Source organism: Mobula birostris, chromosome 8 (assembly GCF_030028105.1).
Source record: "Mobula birostris isolate sMobBir1 chromosome 8, sMobBir1.hap1, whole genome shotgun sequence".
NCBI lineage: Eukaryota > Metazoa > Chordata > Chondrichthyes > Myliobatiformes > Myliobatidae > Mobula > Mobula birostris.
The window spans coordinates 43052986-43080275 of NC_092377.1; the positions used below are offsets into that span (position 1 = coordinate 43052986).

The window sequence follows — 27290 nt, forward strand, 5'->3', positions numbered from 1 at the left end:
TTACTGCAAGATGTAAAGTAATAAAATCAACCTTTGCTTTATGTTTGCACTTTGACTGGCAAACACCATTCTAAAGATATGCTCACTTAAAAAATAAGCTAACACATCTGTTAAATATTATCAAATATGGTGCTGTTGAAATAGGTTATTATATTTTAAAGCTAAACAGTTCGCTACTAACAAGCATGCAATACTCTGTTTGGCATGAAGTTCATCAAAAATTCTGTAAAAGGCAAACCTTAGCTTTCTTTTGGAATATACTTTTGAGTATTGCAGCCCTTTAGCTCTTAAATTGAGCAAAAATTGTTTAGTTAACAACTGGAATTTTTCAAACAGAATGTGGAAGTTGTACTGTTCTTAAAACAGCCTGTCCATTTAATACCTGAAATCTACGTGCAGTAAATGCAGTGACCAATTGTTTTTGAGGGATATTTCCAGGTCAGAATACACAAATCTAATATTGATGCTATATCCAACGGATAGTTTAAGGACTTTGATTCTGCTACTTGTTGCATTGACATGAGAAGATGTATGAGAAAACTGAACTCTGAATTATAAAACACCTATTATTAACACAAAAATGTAGAAAACAGGGTCAGTCTGTGAGTTTGCTCCACCATTCAATACAATCATGGCAGATTTTTTTGTCACAAGGTGACACTAAGTTTGATGGTGTTGTGGATATGTAGGAGGTTGTCGTAGCCAACAGTGAAACACTGATAGGAATCTGAGCTAAGAAGTGGCAGATGGAATTCAATCCAGAGAAGTGTGAAGTGGTACACTTTGGAAGATCAAACTTGATGACAAAGTCCAAAGTTAATGGCATGATTCTTAGTAGTGTAGAGGAACAGAGGGATCTTGGGGTAAAAGTTCATGGATTCCTCAAAGTTGCCATACAAGTGATAGGGTGGATAAGGTGTACGGCACGTTGGCCTTCATTAGTCGGGGGATTGAGTTCAAGAGCCACAAAGTAATGTTGCAGCTCTATGAAACTCTAGTTAGTATTGTGCTCCATTCTTGTTGCTTCATTATTTGAAGGATGTAGAAGCTTTAGAGAGTACACACATTTACAAGGATGCTGCCTGGATTAGAAAACATGTCTCATGAGGAAAGATTGAGCAAGCTAGGGCTTTTCTCTTTGGAGCAAAGGAAGATGAGGAGACTTGATAGAGATGTATAAGATCATAAGAGACATACAGCCAGCACCTTATTCCCAGGGTGGCAATGGCTAATATGAGATGACATACTTTTAAGGTGATTGGAGGGAAGTACAGGGGTGAATGTCACAGAGAGTGGTAAGTGCATGCTGGGGATAGTGGTAAAGGCAGATACATTAGGGATATTTTTAAGAGACACTTAGATAGGCATATAGATGAAAGAAAAATTGAGGACTATGTGGGATGGAAGGGTTAGTTTGATCTTGGAGTAGGTTGGCACAACATCTTGGGCCATACTGTGCTGTACTGCTCTATGCTTTATGCAGTACTACATTCTGTTTCTTTGTCATTCTACTTGATATTTTATTGTATCTCCTTCTTTCTTAAATATTTTCAGCATCTTGGCCTCCATTGCTTTCCACGGTAAAGAATTCCACAAGTTCACTACCTTTTGCCTCTTTATCTCAGTTCAAGAACCTGACCCAGTATCCCAAGATGTGAACTTCTCAACTTTGACTCTCCAGGGAAACAACCAATTGTATCCTGCTGTTACACCTAATCAGAATTTTGTACTTTTCCATAAGATAGTCTTTCATTCATCTAAACTCTGGTGAGTACAGACCTAGCTGACCAATCTTTTTGCAAAACACTGGTCTGCTATCCAGGAGTCACTGGTCAATCTTTGCCTCACTCACTATATAGTAGGTATAGCCTTCCTTAAGGTAATAAAGGACTTCACACTGCATTTGAGATTCATTCTCACTGAGGCCCTGTATAATTGTATCCCAACACACTTGATCCTGTATGCAAAACCTCTAACAATGAAGGCCAACTTAGCATCTTCCTTAACTGCCTACTGCTGCTTTCACTGAAGAACCCCATATATTTCCTTGATTTCCCAAAACAGGTTAATATAGATTTCTTTTAAAGTTACGCGCTTCTTGTTGAGGAAGGTAATAGCCAAGATGATAACTGACTAAATTATTTGTTTTGATGTAAAGAGAAATTTTCACTACAGTCATGTAACAGAGGACACAAAAGACTGCAGTTGTTCTTGTCTGGAGCAAAAACAAACTACTCAAGGAACTCAATGGTCGAAACCCCTCACCTCGACTGAACAGCGTAGAGGGGAGGTAGCCAGGATAAAGAGGTGAGGGGAAGGCATGGGGCAAAAGATAGGTAAATCCAGTTGGGATGCATTGATTGGCAGATGGTGGAAGGAATAATGGAAATAGTGACAAGAAACTGGGATGAGATACGTAGAACATCAAAGGGCTACAGGTGATGCAGTTTGATAGGAATGGAAGGTGGAACATGGAACTAAATAAGGGAAATGGGGTGAGCAGATGGATGGGAAAGAAACTGGTGATAAGGCCTGAGCAGTGGGTGGACATTGGCAGTGTATAAGAATAACCACATAGACCTTAGTAGGGCTGCACTGGAGTATTGTGTGCAATTCTGGTCTCCCCATTACAGGAAGGATGTGGAGTCTTTGGAAAGGGTGCAGAATAGGTCTACCATGATGCCGCCTCGAGGGCATGATCTATAAGGAGAAGCTAGACAAACCTGGGTTGTTTTCCCTAGAGCATCAGAGATTAAGGGGAGATGGAGAAAATTTTATACGATTTTGAAACGGCATAGAGTTAAAATGCATCTCCCCAGGGTATTAGAGGACATGCATTTAAGGTGAGATGCAGAAAGTTTAAAGGAGCTGTGCAAACTTTGTTTTAAAAAAACATGATGTGCCTGGAATGGGCCGCAAGGGGTCTTGGTGGAAGCAGATATAATAATGGTGTTTAAAAATCTGTTAGACACATGGATATGCAGGGAATGGAGGAATGCAGATCTTGTACAAGCAGAATAAATTTTGGCATAAAAGGCTGCTCCTGTGCTGTGCTGTACTGTTCTACGTTCTGAATAATCAGAAGAAAAGGCAAAAAGGACAGAGAAGGGACAAGTTAACTGAAGAATTCTTGAAGAAGTGTTCGTGCCATTGTGGACAGAGAACAGGTGTTTGTCAAAGCGGTCGTCTAGTCTGCACTTCGGTCTTACCAAAGTAGAGGACACATCAAGAACACCAAATGCAGTAGACAATGTTGAAGGAGATGCATATGAATCTCTGCCTCACATTGAAGGGTGGTTCAGGTCCCTGGATAGTGCTGAGAAAGATGTAAGGAGAGGTGCTACATCTTCTATGGCTGCAGGGAAAAGCGCATAGAAGTAGGGAGAGCTCACCGCTACATTAAGAGATTCCTACCTGCTTCAAAAAGGTGACTGTCACACCAGTGTCCACGAAGAGCAGGGTGAGCCGCCTCAACATCTATCGCCCAGTTGCACTCACATCTACTGTTAAGAGGTTCGTCATGGCCAGAATCAACTCCTGCTTAAGCAAGGACCTGGACCCCTACAATTTGCTTATTGTTGCAAACAATCTACAGCAGATGCGATCTCACTGGCTCTCCACTCAGTCTTCGATCACCTGGACAATCGTAATACCTACGTTAGACAGAGACATAGGATAGTACAGCACAGTACAGGCCCTTCAGCCCACAATGTTGTGCCGACCCTCAAACCCTGCCTCCCACATAAGCCCCCACCTTAAATTCCTCCAGATACCTGTCTAGTAGTCTCTTAAACTTCACTAGTGTACCTGCCTCCACCACTGACTCAGGCAGTGCATTCCATGCACCAACCACTCTCTGAGTAAAAAACCTTCCTCTAATATCCCCCCTTGAACTTCCCACCCCTTACCTTAAAGCCATGTCCTCTTGTATTGAGCAGTGGTGCCCTGGGGAAGAGGTGCTGGCTATCCACTGTCTATTCCTCTTATTATCTTGTACACCTCTATCATGTCTTCTCTCATCCTCCTTCTCTCCAAAGAGTAAAGCCCTAGCTCCCTTAATCTCTGATCATAATGCATACTCTCTAAACCAGGCAGCATCCTGGTAAATCTCCTCTGTACCCTTTCCAATGCTTCCACATCCTTCCTATAGTGAGGTGACCAGAACTGGACACAGTACTCCAAATGTGGCCTAACCAGAGTTTTATAGAGCTGCATCATTACATCGCGACTCTTAAACTCTATCCCTCGACTTATGAAAGCTAATACACCATAAGTTTTCTTATCTACCCTATCCAACTGTGAGGCAACTTTCAGGGATCTGTGGACATGTACCCCCAGATCCCTCTGCTCCTCCACACTACCAAGTATCTTGCCATTTACTTTGTACTCTGCCTTGGAGTTTGTCCTTCCAAAGTGTACCACCTCACACTTCTCCCGGTTGAACTCCATCTGCCACTTCTCAGCCCACTTCTGCAACCTATCAATATCTCTCTGCAATCTTTGACAATCCTCTACACTATCTACAACACCACCAAACTTTGTGTCGTCTGCAAACTTGCCAACCCACCCCTCTACCCCCACATCCAGGTCGTTAATAAAAATCATGAAAAGTAGAGGTCCCAGAACCGATCCTTGTGGGACACCACTAGTCACAATACTCCAATCTGAATGTACTCCCAACACCACCACCCTCCGCCTTCTGCAGGCAAGCCAATTCTGAATCCACCTGGCCAAACTTCCCTGGATCCCATGCCTTCTGACTTTCTCAATAAGCCTACCGTGTGGAACCTTGTCAAATGCCTTACATATAGATCACATCCACTGCACTACCCTCATCTATATGCCTGGTCACCTCCTCAAAGAACCCTATCAGGCTTGTTAGACACAATCAGCCCTTCACAAAGCCATGCTGACTGTCCCTAATCAGACCATGATTCTCTAAATGCCCAGAGATCCTATCTCTAAGAATCTTTTCCAACAACTTTCCCACAGACATAAGGCTCACTGGTCTATAATTACCCGGACTATCCCTACTACCTTTTTTGAACACGGGGACAACATTCGCCTCCCTCCAATCCTCCGGTACCATTCTCGTGGACAACGAGGACATAAAGATCCTAGCCAGAGGCTCAGCAATCTCTTCCCTCACCTCGTGGAGCAGCCTGTGGTATATTTCATCAGGCCCCGGGGACTTATCCGTCCTAATGTATTTTAACAACTCCAACACCTCCTCTCCCTTAATATCAACAAGCTCCAGAACATTAATCTCACTCATATTGTCCTCACCATCAGCAAGTTCCCTCTCATTGGTGAATACCGAAGAGAAGTATTCATTAAGGACCTCGCTCACTTCCACAGCCTCCAGGCACATCTTCCCATCTTTATCTCTAATCGGTCCTACTTTCACTCCTGTCATCCTCTTTTTCTTCACATAATTGAAGAATGCCTTAGGGTTTTCCTTTACCCTACTCACTAAGGACTTCTCATGCCCCCTTCTTGCTCTTCTCAGCCTCTTCATAAGCTCCTTTCTTGCTTCCCTATATTCCTCAATAGACCCATCTGATCCTTGCTTCCTAAAACTCATGTATGCTGCCTTCTTCCACCTGACTAGATTTTCCACCTCACTTGTCACCCATGGTTCCTTCACCCTACTATTCTTTATCTTCCTCACCAGGACAAATTTATCCCTAACATCCTGCAAGAGATCTCTAAACTGTCTGTTGCTTACAGCTGAGCATTCTTTGTTCTCTATTTAGAGTAATAGAAAAGCACAACGTAGAAACATGCCCTTTGGCCCATCTAGTACATGCTGAGCCACTTAAACTGCCTATGATCATCGACCTGCACTGGTGCCATAGCCTTCCATACTCCAACCATCCACGTACCTATCGAAACTTCTCTTAAACATTGAAATAGAGCTCACATGTACCACTTGCACTGGCAGCTCATTCCACACTCACATGAGTCTCTGAGTGAAGAAGTTTCGACTCATGTTCCCCTTAAACTTTTCACCTCTCACCCTTAATCCATGACCTAAAGCTGTAGTCCCACAAAACCTCAGTGGAAAAAGCCTGCTTGCATTTACCCAATCTATACCCCTCATAATTTTGAATATGTCTATCAAATCTCCACTCAATCGTCTACATTCCAAGGAATAAAATCCAAACCTATCCAATCTTTCCATATAACTCAGGTCCTCCAGAACCGGCAACATCCTTGTAAATGTTCTCTGCGCTCTTTCAAGCTTATTTTCATCTTTCCTGTTGAAGGTGACCAAGACTGCACACAATGTTCCAAGTTAGGCTTCACCAATGTGTTAACTTCAACTTAACATCCCATCCCCTGTACTCAATACATTGATTTTTGAAGGCCAATGTGCCAAAAGTACACTTTCAAAGAATTATGGAACTGTATTCCCAGACCCCTTTGTTCTACTGCACTCTCCAGTGCCCTACCATTCACTGTCTAGGATCTACCCTGGTTGGTCCTACCAAAGTGCAACACCTTGTCTGCATTAAATTCCATCTGGCATTTATCAGCTCATTTTTCCAGCTGGTCCAGATCCCACTGCAAGCCATGATAAGCATCCTCTCTGTCCACTATACCCTCAGTCTTGATGTTATCCACAAATTTGCTGCTCCAGTTAACCACATCATTATCCAGATTATTGATATAGATGACAAGCAACAATGGACTCAATGCCAAGCCCTGCGACATTCCATTAGTCATAGAAATCCAGACAGAGAGGCAACCATCTACTACCACTCTCTGGCTTCTCTCACAAGGCCAGTGCCTAATCCAATTTACCTCATCTTGAATGCTGAATGCCTGAACCTTCTTGACCATCCTCCCATATGGAACCTTGTCAAAGGCCTCGCTGAAGTCCATGCAGATAACATCCACTGCCTTGCCTTCATCAACTTTTCTGGTAACATCCTCAATAAACTCTATAAGATTGGTTAGACTTGAGCTACCACACACAAAGCCATGCTGGCTATCCTTAATCAGTCCATGTCTATCCAAATATATCCAGTTCCTTACAATACCTTTCAATAGCTTTCTCATTACTGATGTCAGGCTTGCCGGCTTATAATTTCCTTATCTGTAGAACCTTTCTTAAACAGTGGAAAAAAATTAGCTATCCTCCAATCCTCCGGCACCTCACCTATCGCGAAGGATGATTTAAGTATCTCTGCTAGGGCCCTGGTAATTTCTACACTTGCAGGGTCTGAGGGAATACCTTGTCAGGCCCTGAGGATTTATCCACCCTAATTTGTCTCAAGACAGCAAATATCTCCTCCTCTGTAATCTGCATAGAGTCCATGAAGTTGATGCTGTTGTGCCTTACTTATAAAGACTCTGTGTTTGTCTCCTGAGTAAATACAGATGCATTTAAGATCTCCGCACCCCACCCCCCATCTCTTTCAGCTCCATGCATGGATTACCATTCTGAACTTCCAGAGGACCAATTTTGTCCCTTGCAATCCTTTTGCTCTTAACATATCTGTAGAATCCCTTAGGATTCTCCTTAACCTTGCCTGCTAGGGCAACCTCGTGCCTTCTGTTAGTCATTCTGATTTCTTTATTAAGTTTTCTCTTGCATTTCTCAACCCACAGATCAGACCTATCTTTTTGCATTCTTACTTTGAAGCTAATGGTACTGTGATTATTAGAGGTAATGACCCTAACCCTTACCCTTATAGCAGATCAAGTAACGCACACTTTCTCATTGGGACTTCTATGTACTGATTAAGAAAACTTTCCTGAACACATTTGACAAACTCTATCCCCTCTAGTCCTTTTACAGTTTGGGACTCCTTGCCTATATGTGAAAAGTTAGTATCACCGACTGTAACAATGTTGTGTTTCTTGCGATCTACAAGTTTGTTCCTCTAAATCCCTCAGACTGTTGGGTGGTCTGTAATATAGCCCTGTTAATGTGATCATACCTTTCTTATTACTCAGTTCCAGAGCACCTTAATAGACGAGATCTGCAGTCTGCCCTGACTAAATACTGCCGTGACACTTTCCCTGTCTAGTAACGTCACCCCTCCTCCTTTAATCCCTCCCACTCTGTAGCGTCGAAAGGAACAGAACCCCGGAATATTGAGCAGACAGTCCTGCCCCCTCCTGCAACCAAGTCTCACTAATGGCTACAATTACATAATTCCAGGTGTTGATCCATGCCCTGAGCTCATCCACCTTTCCTACGACACTTCTTGCATTGAAATATACACAATTCAGTACAATAGTCACACCATGCTCAACCTTTTGATTCCTGACTTTGTCCGAGGTCTTAACAACATCTGTCTCCTTAACTTCTCTACTATCTATTTTGGCACTCTGGTTCCCATCCCCCCGCAACTCTAGTTTAACTCCTCCTTTTCCAACACCATGAGCAAACCTTTCCACTAGGATAATACTTCCCATCCAGTTCATGTGCAAACTATCTCTTCTGTACCAATCCCACCTTTCCTGGAAGGGTTCCCAATGATCCAAAAATCTTATGCCCTCCCTCTTACACCAAATCCTTAGCCATGTGTTATACTGTATAAAATTCCTATTTCTGGCCTCGCGAGCACATGGTATGGGTAGCAATCCTGAGATCACAACTCTGAAGGTTTTGCCTTTTAACTTTGCACCAAACTTCCTGAACTCACTTTGCAGAACCTCATCATTCTTTCTACCTATGATTGTTACCTACATGGATCATGAACTCTGACTGCTTACCTTCCTACTTAAGGATGCTGAGGACTTGATCCAAGATATCCCAGACCCCAACACTCGGGAGGCAACATACTATCCGGGAATTTTGTTCTTGCCCACAGCACCTCTGTTCTGTTCCCCAAACTAATGAATCCCCTATCACCACAGCTCGCCTCTTCTTCCCCCTTCCCTTCTGAGTCACAGAGCCAGACTCAGTGCCAGAGACCTGACCACTGTGACTTTCCTCTACCAGGTCATCCCCCCTCCAACAGTATCCAAACCACACCTGTTGTTGAATGGGATGGCCACAGGGGTACTCTGCATTGGCTATTTAATCTCTTTCCCCTTCCTGACCATCACCTAATTTCCTATGTAATGCACCTTGGGTGTTACTACCTCTCAATACATCTTATCACCCCCTCAGTATCCCAAATGATCCAGAGTTCATCCAGTTCCAGGTCTAACTCCTTAACGCGAGGATGTAGCTGGATGCACTTCTTGTAGGTGAAATCAGGGGCACTGGAGGTCTCTCTGCTTCCCTACATCTGCAAGAGGAGCATTCAACTATCCTGCCTGACACCTCTACAGCTCCTGAGTAACTATACAGAAGGAAAAACAATAAACTGTGGGGGAGAAAAAGAAAAATCTACCGATAGCTTTTTTGTTGGACTGAAACCTCCCTTCCCTGAAGCCTCAAAGAACTCAAACCTAAAATAAAACCACTCTAACTGTGACCACTCAAGTGATGGCCATTCCGCTTGCCCCTGCCTTACTTTAATTTGATCTTGTCAATCAATCCCGAAAGCTGACTGGCCTCTGCTCAAAGCACCAAATGGCCCGAGTTGCTGCCTTTTCCATTCATTCAGTGAACCTGACTGAGCTACGCCTTCTCAGGGTTCCGGTTTCTGATTGGGTGCTGCTCAAAGCTCCAAACTGCCACAAGTTGCTGCCTTTGACATTTTTTTTTAATTATAATTTGCAATGTTTTAAATTACAGGCTGAGTACTCCTTATCCAAAATGCTTGGGGCTGGAAATGTTTTGTATTTTTCTCAGATTTTGGATAGCTTGGGATTGCTATCATTTCCAACTCTGAATTTCTATAATACTGGTAAGCAGCTTTCATTTTATACTCATTCATCACACATACAGTATGTAGCTAACAGTAAAAAATACTACATACCATCAATATAATCTGCATAGGGTAACAAAATCAGTATGGCAGCATCGGGAGAATACCTGAGTCAGCTATTGAACAAAAATAAACAATGGCAGGCTTTCAATATTCACCTACGATGTCATGATTTGATTAAAAGGTTACACCACACTGTATTTGTATTTTACTTTTTAGGATTTATGTAAGGTATAAGAACAATCTGCATCATAGACTTGCTCTAGTGTGAGATTTTCATGATCAGCAGACGCCTTAACAATTTAATGCGATGTCTTTTCTTAAATTCCTGCTACCAACCTGCTGAATATTCACAATTACCGGCAATTTTCAGTTAGTCAGGTTAGAGCTTTGCTTGTTTCATGATCAGCATACCATAAAGCGGCACAGGTTCATTCTGACACTGATGATACATGATATTTTTCACTTTATTCAGTATTTTTCTATTTTTCCATTAACTTCTATTCATTACATAACTTCAGCTCAGAACAGTCAATGGTGCACAGAGGCATGCGCATCGCCTGGGAACCTTCCCAGTATCTTGTGGAATTTTCCATTTGCGACATTACGTCAGCACTCATGATAAAATCAGATTTCAGAGGTTTTCAGATTTTGGAATTTCAGAGAAGAGGTACTCAACCTGTATTAAGTAATGCAATGGTAAGTATTACTGCTGCCGCAAAACAAATTTCATGACATATGCCAATGACATTAAACCTGATCATAATTCTTTCCCAATAATTCCTACAATGATCAAATTTCTTTGTCATTCCCTCCAAGACATACAGCATCCTTCCTTGGAGATTTATCTTTTATCATTACTGTGCTGAAAACATAAAACTCCCCAACCAATAATATTGTAGGAGTAAGTTTACCAGAAGACTGCAATGATTTAAAATAGTGACTCACCAATGGTTTTGTAACAGCAGCGAAGAATGGGCAATTAAATGTCAGTGATGCCCACATACCTAAATATGATGGTAGCAGCTATCAAGGGAGTGCAGTTAATTCTTGTCTCCCAGTTAGTACATTGTGGATTCTTTATTCAGGCAAATAATGTTGATTGAACCTTCAGCAGTTCCTTCAATGAAGTCAGATGTTCAACTGAGGCTGCACCTGCCTACTGCATGGATTAGTTCAATGCAAATAATTCTTGTCTAATCCTGAAAGGTATGAAGCTAGCTTGAGGTCTAGTAAATATTCTTTTCTCAGCAACATGCCCAAAAGTAAATGATCTGGACTTGCATCTGCTGTACTGTTGTTATTGAACTAATTGTTATGCAAAGCATTTTGGCAGTTGCTATTTATTTATTCAAATGACAGGTCTTGTGTCCTTGACACATACAGTGGTAATGCAAAAGTTTGGACACCCCTGGTCAAAATTTCTGTTGCTGTGATTAGCTAAGCAAGTAAAAGATGTACTGATTTCCAAAAGGCATAAAGTTAAAGATGACACATTTCTTTAATATTTTAAGCAAAAACACTTTTTTTCTTTCCATCTTTTATAGTTTCAAAATAACAAAAAAGGAAAAGGGCCCGAAGCAAAAGTTTGGGCACCCTGCATGGTCATTACTTAATAAAACTCCCTTTGGCAAGTATCATAGCTTGTAAACGCTTTCTGTAGCTAGCTAAGAGTCTTTCAATTCTTGTTTGGGGGATTTTGCCCTTGCAAAAGGCTTCTAGTTTTGTGAGACTCTTGGGCCGTCTTGCATGCACTGCTCTTTTGAGGTCTCTCCACAGATTCTCGATGATGTTTAGGTCAGAGGACTGTGAGGGCCACGGCAAAACCTTCAGCTTGCGCCTCTTGAGGTAGTCCATTGTGGATTTTGAGGTGTTTTAGGTTCATTATCCTGTTGTAGAACTCATCCTCTTTTCACCTTCGGCTTTTTTACAGACGGTGTGATGTTTGCTTCCAGAATCTGCTGGCATTAAATTGAATTCATTCTTCCCTCTACCAGTAAATGTTCCCCATGCCACTGGGTGCAACACAAGCCCAAAGCATGATCGATCCACCCCCGTGCTTAACAGTTCTTTTCAAACATACCTTTGCACATTGCGGCCAAAAGGTCCTATTTTAACTTCATCAGTCCACAGGACTTGTTTCCAAAATGCAGTCAGCTTGTTTAGATGTTCCTTTGAACCTTTTGTACAGAATTTTTTGGCCACAACGAGCAAAGGTATGCTTGGAGAAAAAAAGGTGCAGAATTTCATGAAAGGAACCCCTCTCCAACTGTTAAGCACGGGGGTGGATCGATCATGTTTTGGGCTTGTGTTGCAGCCAGTGGCATGGGGCACATTTCACTGGTAGAGGGAAGAATGAATTCAATTAAATACCAGCAAATTCTGGAAGCAAACGTCATACCATCTGTAAAAAAAAAAAGCCGAAGGTGAAAAGAGGATGGCTTCTACAACAGGGTAATGAACCTAAACACACCTTAAAATCCACAATGGACTACCTCAAGAGGCACAAGTTGAAGGATTTGTCATGGCCCTCACAGTCCCCTGACCTAAACATCATCGAGAATCTGTGGATAGACCTCAAAACAGCAGTGCATGCAAGACGGCCCAAGAATCTCACAGAACTAGAAGCCCTTTGCAAGGAAGAATGGGCGAAAATCCCCCAAACAAGAATTGAAAGACTCTTAGCTGGCTACAGAAAGTGTTTACGAGCTGTGATACTTGCCAAAGGGGGTGCTACTAAGTACTGCCATGCAGGGTGCCAAAACTTTTGCTTCAGGCCCTTCTCCTTTTTTATTATTTTGAAACTGTAAAAGATGGAAACAAAAAAGTTTTCTTGCTTAAAATATTAAAGAAATGTGTCATCTTTAACTTTATGCCTTTTGGAAATCGGTTCATCTTTTACTTGCTTAGCTATTCACAGTAACAGAAATTTTGACCAGGAGTGCCCAAACTCTTGCATGCCATTGTACACTCTCTAAGCCATTATATTATCAGTAATGTCACTGAGTTTTCCATACCCCTCCCCACAGCCTATTCTGATACCTGATTCTTTTAAACTCCAGTGAGTATAGGCCAAAAGCCATCAAACACTCATTTGTTAACCCTTTCATTCCCGGGATCATTCTTGTAAGCCTCCTCTGGATCTTCTCCAATGCAGGCACATCCTTTCTTAAATATGGGGCCCAAAACTGCTCTCCACACTCCAAATGTGGTCTGATCAATGCCTTACAAATGCTCAGTTTTATTATAAACCATACTGTCCAGATTTAACTACTTAAATGTATCACTTCACACCCAGTATTAAATTTGATATAGCATTCCTTTGCAACTTTCCCAGTTGATCAATATCATGTTGTAACCTTAGGTAACTTACCTCATTGCCCATTGCAACACGAATTTGGTATCATCAACACCTAGATTCTCACCAAAATCATTAACATATTCAACAAAGTAACAGAGGTTCCAGTAATGATCCCTGTAGCACATCATTGGTCACAATTTAGCACATCATTGGTCACAATTCAAAAAATAACGACTGACTACCTGACTTCCACCTTTTAAACAATTTTGTAATCAATTCATTAGATCATTCTTATTTTTCACAATAACAATAATCTTATCAAATATCTTTTGGAAATCTAGGTATTGTACATATACTTGATTTCCTCTATCCATAGCACCTGTAACCTCTTCAAATAAGTCAGGAAGTGTAGAGCATGTTTTTCAAAGTTTTACAACTTTTGAGTAATTCTGCACATAGCTTAATTATTCACATATAATGGAACTGTTTCATTAATACTACTATTAGTAGACAACTTGGCACTGACAGATGACATAAAAATTAAAAATGCTAAAAGTACTCAGCAGATCAGTTAAGTACCTGTGGAGTTATAGACAGAGAGAAAGAGTAAATTTGGTATTATTTCAGATTTCCAGAATCTACAATTTATTCCTTTCCAGTTTTTAGTACTAACTTTTAGAGAAAATGAAGTCAGTTATTCAAAACCACAAAATTTCCAACTTGTTCAATGATATTCAATGTATCGAGCTATATGTTGTACTTTAAACCCAACTCTCAAACCATTTCTTTAGATTAAAATTTATAAATCATTTAAAATATGTAACCCATTAATATTTAACTACTAACCTTCCAACACATTTGCCCATGAGATGCCACTATCAAACCAAATATCCAGGATATCTTCTCCCTTGATATAGCTTGACACATCAGAGCCTCCACTCTGCAGAAACAAAAGCATGACAAAATAATTTAACCAAAGATTTATACTGTATTTAAACCCATTACATGATTATTTAGCTGAAATTTATTATGATACAAGAGGTCCATGTGGGCTCTTGGCAGAGGAATCCCCAATCTCATTACCTTTCTACTTATTTCATTGCATGCCTGCAACCTCACACCCATATTCGTAAACAACAGGAATTCTGCAGATGCTGGAAATTCAAGCAACACACATCAAAGTTGCTGGTGAATGCAGCAGGCCAGTCAGCATCTCTAGGAAGAGGTGCAGTCAACGATTCAGGCTGAGACCCTTCGTCAGGACTAACTGAGGGAAGAGTGAGTAAGGGATTTGAAAGTTGGAGGGGGAGGAGGAGATCCAAAATGATAGGAGAAGACAGGAGGGGGAGGGATGGAGCCAAGAGCTGGACAGGTGATAGGCAAAAGGGATACGAGAGGATCATGGGACAGGAGGCCCAGGAAGAAAGACAAGGGCGGGGGGGGGGGGCCCAAAGGATGGGCAAGGGGTATATTCAAAGGGACAGAGGGAGAAAAAGGAGAGTGAGAGAACGAATGTGTGTATAAAAATAAGTAACAGATGGGGTACGAGGGGGAGGTGGGGCATTAGCGGAAGTTAGAGAAGACGATGTTCATGCCATCAGGTTGGAGGCCACCCAGACGGAATATAAGGTGTTGTTCCTCCAACCTGAGTGTGGCTTCATTTTTACAGTAGGGGAGGCCGTGGATAGACATGTCAGAATGGGAATGGGATGTGGAATTAAAATGTGTGGCCACTGGGAGATCCTGCTTTCTCTGGCGGACAGAGCGTAGGTGTTCAGCAAAGTGGTCTCCCAGTCTGCGTCGGGTCTCGCCAATATATAAAAGGCCACATCGGGAGCACCGGATGCAGTATATCACCCCAGCCAACTCACAGGTGAAGTGTTGCCTCACCTGGAAGGACTGTCTGGGGCCCTGAATGGTGGTAAGGGAGGAAGTGTAAGGGCATGTGTAGCACTTGTTCCGCTTACACGGCTAAGTGCCAGGAGGGAGATCAGTGGGGAGGGATGGGGGGACAAATGGACAAGGGAATTGCGTAGGGAGCGATCCCTGCGGAATGCAGGGGGGGGGGAGGGAAAGATGTGTTTAGTGGTGGGATCCCGTTGGAGGTGGCGGAAGTTACGGAGAATAATATGTTGGACCCGGAGGCTGGTGGGGTGGTAGGTGAGGACCAGGGGAACCCTATTCCTAGTGGGGTGGCGGGAAGATGGAGTGAGAGCAGATGTACGTGAAATGGGGGAGATGCGTTTAAGAGCAGAGTTGATAGTGGAGGAAGGGAAGCCCCTTTCTTTAAAAAAGGAAGACATCTCCCTCGTCCTAGAATGAAAAGCCTCATCCTGAGAGCAGATGCGGCGGAGACGGAGGAATTGCGAGATATATTCAATGTATCGAGCTATATGTTGTACTTTAAACTCAACTCTCAAACCATATTCATACTCCTATTGCTCCCTCATACCCTTCAACTCCCCTTTGGTTCTAATACCTGAAGTAATTAACACTAGACGGTGAACATGAACGTGGAAAGAAACTGCAGCAACAGACAGAAACGCGCATTGTCACAGCAAGAACATGCAAACTACAGACAGCAACTAAGATACTAATTTGGGTGCTTGGAGTTGTGACAGGTACCACTGTCACTGACACGGTTAAAACAAAAAATAACATCCAGTGATCCAGCCATTTTTGTTATCATCTTATTCCAAACAATGACAAAAATTATATTTAAGTACAAAAGTTAAAATAAACTGTTGGAATTAGCTTATTATTGTCACACGTACAAGATACAATGAAAAGCTTGTATTGTCTTGCATACTGTTCATACAGATCAAATCATTATACAATTCATTGAGGTAGAACAAGGTAAAGCAATAACAGAGAAATAATAATAAAATTTAACAGCAACTGAGGAAGTGCAGTGCAGGTAAACAATAAGGTGCAAGATCATAACGAGGAACATGAGAGGTCAACAGTCTATCGAATTGTACTAGGGAACCTTTTAATAGCCTTATAACAGTGGGTTAGAATCTGTCCTTGAACCTGGTGGTATGTGCTTTCAAGAAGAAGGAATGTTTGGGATAGATGGAGTCTTTGATTATGCTGGTTGCTTTACTGAGGCAATGAGAAGTGTAGAGTCCATGGAGGGGAGGTTGATTTCTGAGATGTGTTGAGCTGTGTCCGTAACACTCTGCAGTTTCTTGCAATCACGTGCAGAGCAGTTGCCATACCAAGCTGTGATGCACCTAGATAGGATGTTTTCTATGGTGCATTGATAAAAGTTGTTAAGAGTCAATGAGAACATGCCTAATTTCTTTAACCTCCTAAAGAAGTAGAGACATTGGTAGGCTTTCTTAGATGTGGTTCTATATAGTTGTCTCAGGACGAGCAAATGGTAACATTCCCTCCTCGGAACTTGAAGCTCTCAGTTCTCTCAACCTCAACACTACTGAAGGAGAATGTGCACGACCCCCAATTATTAAATAATAAAAGAAAGCACAGCTTTAAAATTCCAATTTATTTCATGTTTTAGTTCCTCTTCAGTTAAAGAATAAAGTCCAAGTTAAAGTAAGTTTATTATCAAAGTACGCATAGGTTACCATATACTACTTTGAGATTCATTTTCTTGCAGGCATTTATAGGAAAATAAGAAATACAATAGAATTTATATTAAAAAAAGCACTATGCATCAACAAAGACTGGAAAACAACCAATGTGCAAAAGAAGACAAAGTGCATATAATTAAATAATACAAGAACATGAGTTGTAGAATCCTTGAAAGTGAGAGTGTAAATCGTGGAATCAGTTCAGAGTTGTGGTGAGTGAAGTTATCCACACCACTTCAGGAGACTGCCAGCTGCAGGGCAATGACTATTCTTGAACCCAATAGTATGCCATTATGCATCATCCTATCTTCTCATGTTCAGTGCTACAGTAGATGGCCAAGTGAGGTATATTAAATCTGTGTTTTCATTCTCCTTTAAACCATTTTGAAAAACCCACTGCCAGAAGCATGGAAAGCAACTTAAAAATAATATCATGTTATCCAAAATTGCATAAGTTAGATGCTGCATTCTGAAAATAAATGTCATTGTTCAACTAATTCCAAGTAGAAAATGGGAAAGATATTATCTACAGGAAATTTCTGTGCACTTTTGTAAGTAGGTGAAAATTTTTATTAAACCACTTCCTCCTCAGAAGACAAATAACATGGTCTGTGAATTATTTTATTCATCCATAAAAGTTCAAATGGAGCCACGTTTACTTCTGCAATTTCAGCATTACACTCCCAGTACAAAGGTACAGAACAAAGTAGGCATATGTTTTAGTAATCATAAAGGAGCTGACTCGCACATTTATTAATCTTGACTTTTTATAAGTAAATAATTTTGAAGGGTTAGTTCGAGAAGATTAAAATTCTTACATATGCATTCATGCTCACTACAACAATGAAACTCAAGGAGTAGAATAAATACTATTCTATTCAATACCACATATATTGTGAATGTATCCCTTGCAGAACTATTTTACCTGAATAAAAATGGAAAAAGCATGAACCAAGGTTGAGAGGAGAGCCAAGAAAGAAATACACTGAGTGTTTGTTAAAGCTTAAATAAGATTACAATTATCCCTTCCAATTGATTTGAAACATTACTATCCTAGCACATTCTCATATGAGTTTTAAAAGATCCGGGTACACACTAGAGAAATGTAACCAACACTGAAGCACAAATAGTTGGCAAACAAGTGATTTATTTGATTCTTAGAAGTAAAATGGAGATTCGTAAAGGATGAAAAACTCAACACATTAAAAAAAAAATCCACACCCTGCAGGGCTACAAGAGTAGCATTACGACATGGGAATTAGACTGGTTAATTCTTCAAATGGCACAAATATAATGAGTTGAATAACCTCCTGGCTTGTAATTTTCTCAGTAATTTTCATGAATAGGGTGAATGTGGGAAATCACTTGGGTTATTTGGATGCTACACCTGCAAGACTGAAGCTACATCATTTATTTAAGGAGCTGGTGGTAGACCTGAGGAGAGCTAAGGTACCGGCGACCCCTGTTTCCATCCAGGGGATCAGTGTGGACATGGTGCAGGATTACAAATACCTGGGGATACGAATTGACAATAAACTGGACTGGTCAAAGAACACTGAGGCTGTCTACAAGAAGGGTCAGGGCCATCCCTATTTCCTGAGGAGACTGAGGCCCTTTAACATCTGCCGGACGATGCTGAGGATGTTCTACGAGTCTGTGGTGGCCAGTGCGATCATGTCCGCTGTTGTGTGCTGGGCAGCAGGCTGACGGTAGCAGACACCAGCAGAATCAACAAGCTCATTCGTAAGGCCAGTGATGTTGTGGGGATGGAACTGGACACTCTGACGGTGGTGTCTGAAAAGAGGATGCTGTCTAAGTTGCATGCCATCTTGGACAATGTCTCCCATCCACTACATAATGTACTGGTTGGGCACAGGAGTACATTCAGCCAGAGACTCATTCCACTGAGATGCAACACTCAGCGTCATAGGAAGTCATTCCTGCCTGTGGCCATCAAACTTTACAACTCCTCCCTTGGAGGGTCGGACACCCTGAGCCAATAGACTGGTCCTGGACTTATTTCCTGGCATAATTTACATATTACTATTAATTATTTATGATTTTATTACTATTTAATTATTTATGGTGCAACTGTAACGAAAACCAATTTCCCCCGGGAACAATAAAGTATGACTATGACGATTTTAGCAAGGTTTTGAATGACAAGGGGTTTGGCGGTTCCCCAAGTTTGTTATACCCAGGGGCAGTAATGGGGATAAGTTCCCACTACCTATTAAGTGCTCCCAATGGTCTGTGCCACTGACAACCAAATTGTGGCTTATCTTCTAAGACTGATGGAACTGTTTCTACTGACAGGAGGAAGTGCAAAGGTGGGCTACTGGCACCTTAAAGCCAGTCACTTTGGGCAGGTGGGACACATCAGCTATGGTCGGCAGCTCAACTAGAGGGAAAACTCTGATCTTGAACCTCTGCTGCCTTGCGGATAATCCCACTCATGGGGTGAGGCTTCAGGTGTAAACTCTGAGGGGAAAAATCCGAAGCTTGAGTCCCTAAGGCAGTCCCACGTTGAGTTCAAAATTGACTGGCAACTCCTGCAACGCTGCTGGTGCCAAACTGTATCAGGTTCTTCCATTCCTTTGGGTTCATCAGAGGGGGAGCTTGCTACACGGGCAACAGTTTGCTCTCCAAATTGTACTACCCTAGCTTGCAAATCTAGACAACTAGGACGCAACATCCATGGTCGACCCTGACCGACAGAGACTTCAGGGATTTGGCAATAGATTCACTTTACAAGGTAGAATTCTTGTTGCTTAAAGCCTGATTATCAAGTGGGTACAAAATTTTTGTACTATTTAAAACCAATCATTGACAAGGTAAAGTCACTCTATACTAATCTTACTGTAACTAAAGTAACTGCATAACTTTTATTGACATGGCATCTTCAGCAGAACAAAACATCGGAAGAACATAATCAAAATGAAATGAACATTAAAAAAGCACACACAAAATGCTGATGGAACGCAGCAGGCCAAGCAGCATCTATAGGAAGAAGTACAGTCGATGCTTCAGGCCGAGACCCTTCGTCAGAACTAACTGAAAGAAGAGATAGTAAAAGTACTTCTTCCTATAGGTGCTGCCTGGCCTGCTACGTTTCATCAGCATTTTGTGTGTGTTGCTTGAATTTCCAGCATCTGCAGATTTCCTTGTGTTTGAATATTAAAAAAAAGATTTTAGGGAATTTGGGCAAAATCCTAATAGGATGAGTAAATGTTAAGCATGATCTAAAAGGAATGAACTCCAGATTAGATAGTGGCATTGGTATTAACAGTAACAACAACAACAAAAAGAGACTGATATTCAAGAGCTGGGGAATGGGAAGGCAATGTAAGTTTTAAAATTTGATGAAATCCAACTTGGATCCATAAGAAAGCAGCAATGGGCAAACAGTAACCACAAGGGCTTCTGCTGATGATGTTAATCCAGAGTAATACTCATAAAATGCTGGAGGAACTCAGCAGGTCAGGAAGCATCTTTGGAAAGAAATAAAGAGTTGACTTTTTGGGCCAAGACCCTTCATCAGATCAGCAAGTAATACCTGGTGTGAGAAAGGTAATGTCCAGGTGACAGGTTCTTGGAGACTTGGAAGACTTTGGAGACGATCAGGAAAATATGCGCTGTGTGTTTAATACCCAAACGTTACTTAAAATGTTATAATGCTATCAACTTAGAAGTGACTTATAATTGACTTATCACTATATTCATGTGAGGAAAATATGCGCTGTGTTTAATATTAAATTCGTTAGATAAACCCTTTTAGAAATGAAATGGAGTGTATTAGCCACTTATAAGTGACTTATAGTTGACTTATCACCTATATTCCAGTTGTGATTAACACCCCCCCCCCACCCCGTCGGCCGGTCCATAAGACTATTGTCAATATTAAACTGGTCCACGGTGCAAAAAAGGTTGGGGACCCCTGCTCTAGGACGATTCGAGGGTTACTGAACACGTTGGCCAACGCAGTCGCTTTGAAACTGCCAGCTTTGGGAGCAAAATGCCGTCACTCGGTTTGTACAAGCTGAGGCACAGTTCGCTCTGCGAGAAATCACTGCCGATGACACCAAATGGTAGCGTCGCACAGGAATACCACTGTGGCGAGAGTGTTGAGTTTACTTGAACACCCGCCTGAACACGATAAATACCAATCACTGAAAACTGAGCTTTTGCAGACTTATGGAATATCGGAGTCCAAGCACACCAAACAGTTGCTCTCCTTACCCAGTCTCGGTAATGCTAAGCCTTGGAGCTAATGGACCACAAAGTGGGAAATCACCATCCTTGTTTTAACATCATACAGCAGAAGTCTATTCAAGTTCGCAGCCCGTGATGGACTACAGGATGCTTGCTAAAATGGCTGATATTCTACACTAAGCTGGGCAGCAATGTATCATTCCTCCTTAATTCTCTATCTCAATAAGCCTGGTCAGCAAGGCCCCCAACATAAAGATGCACGACGCTGTGAAACAGATTACACTGGGCCTGTGTTTTTACCATGCTTGCTTTGGTACAAATGTTAGGAAGTGCTAACTGCCTTGCAGCTTCGACAGTGCCAGCTTATCGGGACAGCAGAGGTCTGGAAACACCGTGGGTTTCAGATGCCAGGGTCGTCTACTCTTCAATATGAACACCCTTTCAGGGTGATGCTTCTTATGTGACACAGGTGCTCAAGTGAGTGTGCTGCCAGCAACGCCTATTGATGAGAAGGCAAAGAGCGACAAAACCTCACTGGACACCACCAAGGTCCAAACTTACGTGAGACGATGGGTGACACTCTACTTCAGTGGGTGATGTTACACATGGGACTTCATCCTGGTTAAAGTGACTAGACCTCTCATCAGTGTGCCCAAGGACTGTTGGTCTATCTTAAGAACTGCTGGCTTGTGGCTGTCAAGGACTTTGGGTCGTTAGCCAGCTCCCTCAGTAACTTCCCCACAATGACTCTGTCAAGCGCATGCACCACCGTGTGCGAGTTTACTTGACTGCTGGGGGAATTCCCAAACCGTACCAAGCCCACATTCTCCACTACAGTGTCAAAACATGGGGTCAAGCACCACATTCCCACAACTGGCCTGCCAGTCCATGCCCGTATGCAGAGACTAGACCAAGAAAAGATGGCAACCATGAAGGCTGAGTTTGCTGATATGAGAGACTCGACATTGTATGCCAGTTGAATATTCCTTGGGCGTTGCCCCTCCATACGTTTCCCAAGTTTGATGGTGTCTGCCATCCATGTGGTGATTACCGATGCCTTAATGAGGCCACCATCCCCCGATCATTAGCCAGTTCCACACACACAAGACTTTTCAGCTCGTTTAGCTGGAAAGTTAATTTTTTCCAAATTCAATCTAGTTAGGGGCTACCAATAGGTGCCAGTGTGCTTGGAGGATGTTCACAAATCAGCTATGATAACCCTGTTTGGCCATTTTGAGTTTCTGCGCATGTCGTTTTGACTGAAAAATGCAGCATAGACTTTCCAACAGCTGATAAATTCTGTATTCAAAGACTTAGATTTTCTTTTGTTTACCTGGATGACACTTGCCATCAGTGCTCCCAAGTCGGAATACGCATCTCATCTAGTCACACTCTGAGCGCTTAAGCCAACACAAGTTGATTATTAACCCCGCTAAGTGCTAGTTTGGGTTGACAACCATTGATTTTCTTGGCAATCGCATCTCTACAGACAGTGCAAAACTGCCCCCCCCATCCAAAAGTAGCCGCTACCATGGATTTCCCATCACCCCACACTACAAAAAAAATCACTGGAGTTTTTAGGTAAGGCAAATTTCTATCACCACTTCATTCCGCGAGCTGCTGCTCTCCTGAATGGTGCACTTGAAGGCAATACCCCTAATCAAGTACTTGACTGGTCAGTAGACATGACCAGGGCATTTGATGATGCCAAACGAGTTCTAACGAAACCATACAGACGCACCTGCTCCCCAATGCACCCACAGCCATTAACACTGACGCCTCAGACAATGCTGTGGGTGCTGTGCACGAACAGTTGGTAGGAGGTGTGTGGCAGCCACTTGCTTTTTTCAGTCAGCAGCTCTGTTCCTCTGAAAATAAGTACAGCACATTTGACCATGAGCTTCTCGGTCTTTATCTGACTGTCCACCATTTTTGTTTTCTTCTAAAGTTGTCACTTCACAGCGTTCATTGATCACAAAACCTCATGTACACACGATGGCCAAAACATCAGACCCTTGGTCTGCAAGGCAGCAACACTGCCTGGCATACATATCCTAGGATATACAACGTATCAAGGAGAACAATAACGCCTTGGCTCATTGCCTCTCTTGGCCAGCTGTTGAAGCTGTACAGCTAGGGGTTGACTATGCTGGCAAGGCAGTGACCAAGTTACTGACCCAGAGGTCCAGGCTTTCCAAACAGCAGTCATGGGCCTGCGACTGGTTGACATTAAGTTCAAGAAAGCTGGCATTTCTGCCCTGTGCAATGTCTCAACCAGTTGTCCTTTCCCCATCGTGCCTGCAAAATGAAAATGGATTGTTTTCAACTCCTCACAGAGCCTCTCGCATCCGGGCTGGAAGGACTCATACAACACTGGTTTCACTAAATTTTGTTTGGTACAGCCTCAGAAGGGACGTGCGTGATTGGTCTGCAATTTGTGTGGAGTGCCAATAGGCAAAAATTGTTCAGGCGTCAATGGCACCTTTTGAGGTTCCTGAGTGATAGTTTGACCATGTCAATGTGGACCTTGTTGGTCCTCTCCCCCCTCCACCCCCTTGGGCAGCTTATTACCATGGTGGACTGTACCACCAAGTGGCCAAAGGTCGTCCCTCTAGCATCAACAGCGGCCGCAGACATGACTTGGGCACTCATCAGTACCCAAGTTGCTCCGTTTGGCTCCCCATCTGATAATTCCTCTGATTGCGGTCCCCAATTCATTTCAGACCCCTGGGCATCACACCATAGCATATCACCAGCAGTCCAAAGGCCTATGCGAGCGGTTTCACCGCTCCTTAAAGGTTGTTCTGAGGGCTTCCCTGACCGATGAGTGTTGGCAGGATCGTCTCCCATGGCTCCTGCTGGGGATCAAAACTGCTCCAAAAGAGGACCCGCAGTAATCCGCTGCGGAGGTGGTACACGGGCAGCCATTACGAGTGCCAGATGATTTCATTCCTGACTCCACGATTGCCTGGTGGGCCTCTCAACAACATTCCACCCTCCTCAGTAAATTCAACTCCTTTTCACCTACTCCTACTCCCATCATGGTGTACAGCACTCTTGGGGTTCCGTTGATCTACATTCTGCCTCGTTTGTTTTAGTCTGCCATGATGCACTCCAACATCCCCTTAGGCCCTCTTACGATGGCCTGTTTCACATCTTGGAATGGGGAGAAATGGCTTTTATCATAGATCAGAAGGGTTAAGCCTGAACGTATTTTAGTGGATTGCTTTAAACCGGCCCACCAAGATTTGAATTATTTTGCTGTCATGCCTCTGGCATCACAACATGACCATGAGTGTGTCAATGCACCTCTGGACGAGCCAGAGGCAACTGCAGTTCCACCACCCATGGGAACCACTCAGAGGCTCACAATGCCAGTTTTAGTGAATTCCTGGGGGGGGGGGGGGTCTGTGCGGGGTAATATAATTGGGAGAAATGTACATAATTCACAACCATCAACATTGAGTTGGGGTTTCGCTTTAAGAAGCTGGTCTGACGTGACGACATTGTTATGTACGGATTTTTAGCGCACGTTTGTGGTTAGGTTTTGGAGTTCAATAAAATGTATTACAGGTTTCATTAAACATTAAATGCCTCATACACAAAATGCTTGAGGAACTCAGCAGGGCAGGCAGCATCTAGGAAAAGAGTACAGTCCACTGTTTGGCCTGAGATGTTGACTGCACTCTTTTCTTAAGATGCTGCCTGACCTGCTGACTTCCGCCAGCACATTGTGTGTGCTGCTCAGATTGGCAGCAACTGCAGATTTTCCCTTGTCTGTGAACACTTCACTTTGTTTTATTTGCAAAAACATACAATATCAGCTCTTGCCCAAGAGGCAACTTGGATCGCTCCAATGCCATATTCAAGTTTGCTGATGACACCACCATCGTGGGCAAAATCAAAGGTGATGAATCAGCATATAGGAGGGAGATTGAAAATCTGAACAATAACCTCTCACAATGTCAGCAAGACCAAGGAACTGATTAAAGATATCAGGAGAGGGAAACCAGAGGTCCATAACCCAGTCCTCGTCGGAGGATCAGAGGTGCAGAGGGTTAGCAGCTTTAAACTTCTGGGTGTTACTATTTCAAAAGACCTGTCTTGGACCCAGCAAGTAAGTGCAATTGCAAAGAAAGCACAGCATCAACTTTACTTCCTCAGGAGTTTGCCGAGATATGGGATGACATCAAAAAATTTGACAACTTATGTAGTTGTGTAGTGGAGAATACACTGACTGACCGTATCAGAGCCTGGTATGGAAACACCAATGCCTGTGAATGGAAAATCCTACAAAAAGTTGTGGACATAGCTCAGTCCATCACAGATAAAATCCTCCCCACTAGGCCCACCTGTCAATGAATCAATATTAAATACATCTGACAACACATCTGCAGCAGGCCAGGCAGCATCTATAGGAAGAGGTGCAGTCAACGATTGAGACCCTTCATCAGGACTAACTGAAGGAAGAGCTAGTAACAGATTTGAAAGTGGGAGAGGGAGGGGGAGATCCAAAATGATAGGAGAAGACAGGAGGAGGAGGGATGGAGCCAAGAGCTGGACAGTTGATTGGCAAAAGGGACAGGAGAGGATCATGGGACAGGAGGCCGAGGGAGAAAGAAAGGGGGAGGGGGGAAGCGCAGAGGATGGGCAATAACGGATGGGATACGAGGGAGAGGTGGGGCATTAATGGAAGTTAGAGAAGTCAGTGTTCATGCCATCAGGTTGGAGCCTACCCAGACGGAATACAAGGTGTTGTTCCTCCAACCTGAGTGTGGCTTCATCTTGACAGTAGAGGAGGCCGTGGATAGACATATCAGAATGGGATTGGGATGTGGAAGTAAAATGTGTGGCCACTGGGAGATCCTGCTTTCTCTGGCGGACAGAGCATAGGTGTTCAGCGAAACGGTCTCCCAGTCTGCATCGGGTCTCGCCAATATATAGAAGGCTGCATCGGGAGCACCTGACGCAGTGTAACACCCCAGCCGACTCACAGGTGAAGTGTTGCCTCACCTGGAAGGACTGTCTGGGGCCCTAAATGGTAGTGAGGGAGGAAATGTAAGGGCATGTGTGGCACTTGTTCTGCTTACAAGGATAAGTGCCAGGAGGGAGATCGGTGGGGAGGGATGGGGGGGACGAATGGACAAGGGAGTCGCATCGGGAGCGATCCCTGCGGAAAGCGGGGTGGGGGGGGGGGAAGACGTGCTTAGTGGTGGGATCCTGTTGGAGGTGGCGGAAGTTGCGGAGAATTATATGTTGGACCCGGAGGCTGGTGGGGTGGTAGATGAGGACAAGGGGAACCCTATTCTTAGTGGGGTGGTGGGAGGATGGCATGAGAGCAGATGTGCGTGAAATGGGAGAGATATGTTTGACAGCAGAGTTGATGGTGGAGGAAGGGAAGCCCCTTTCTTTAAAAAAAGGAGGACATCTCCTTCATCCTGGAATGAAAAGCCTCATCCTGAGAGCAGATGCGGCGGAGACGGGGATAGCGTTTTTGCAAGAGACAGGGTGAGAAGAGGAATAGTCCAGATAGCTGTGAGAGTCCGTAGGCTTATAGTAGACATCAGTAGATAAGCTGTCTCCAGAGATAGAGACAGAAAGATCTAGAAAGGAGAGGGAGGTGTCGGAAATGGATCAGGTAAACTTGAGGGCAGGGTGAAAGTTGGAGGCAAAGTTAATGAAGTCAACGAGCGCAGCATGCGCGCTGACTCCAACATCTGCAGATTTCCTTGTGTTTGCGTTAAATACATCTGATTCCATTTTTTTTTTAAAGTACAGTAATAGACTGTACAGTACACATCCTGTGTGATTTAACGAGAGACAGTAAGCAGTTAGTCAGTACTCAAGATGCAATTCTGTACAGGGAACCTAATTTAAAATTAAGTTTACTAAGAATTGTGCCAATAACGAAACAGCTGAGCAAAATGTTGAGCTGATTACATGTTTGTGGAAGATGGACCAACGGCTCCTGGAGATTAAGTGGTGGAGTCCTAACTTGATCCTTAAGGGATTTCAGCAAAGTATTACACATGCTCCAGCTGTACCTGGGCTGTATCAACAAAGTGGACATTAGTAATGCTGAATAGCAGAAACGTACTCAAAGACCATACAGATTAAAGAAGGAGAATTTGCCATGTTCAATGACAAAATGCCATTATTGGCCAACTCAGGGCAATTTCATGCCAAGGTCGCAGTAAAATCTCCATTAGAATGACTCAATTAAAATAAAATAGCCAGAAGTTATGAGCACAGATCTAAATAGTAGCAGCAGCAGGTTGAGGGAACAGAATGGAGATGATAAGGCAATATAGACAAGGCAGGGATAGTGTGGTGCAGAAGGATCAA

The 27290-nt window shown here is 43.0% G+C and overlaps 1 protein-coding gene across 2 annotated transcripts in view; it reads right to left on the reverse strand.

The window, feature by feature from the left end:
• Window positions 1-27290, reverse strand: part of iars2 (isoleucyl-tRNA synthetase 2, mitochondrial) — a 105991-nt gene that overhangs the window by 39938 nt on the left and 38763 nt on the right. For both annotated transcript variants that reach the window (XR_011886813.1, XM_072265078.1), the window contains exon 14: window positions 13984-14077. Coding sequence is in view for 1 of the 2 variants with exons in the window: in XM_072265078.1 (XP_072121179.1) it covers window positions 13984-14077 (94 nt within the window). In the remaining variant the exon portion in view is untranslated. The remainder of the gene's footprint in view (window positions 1-13983; window positions 14078-27290) is intronic.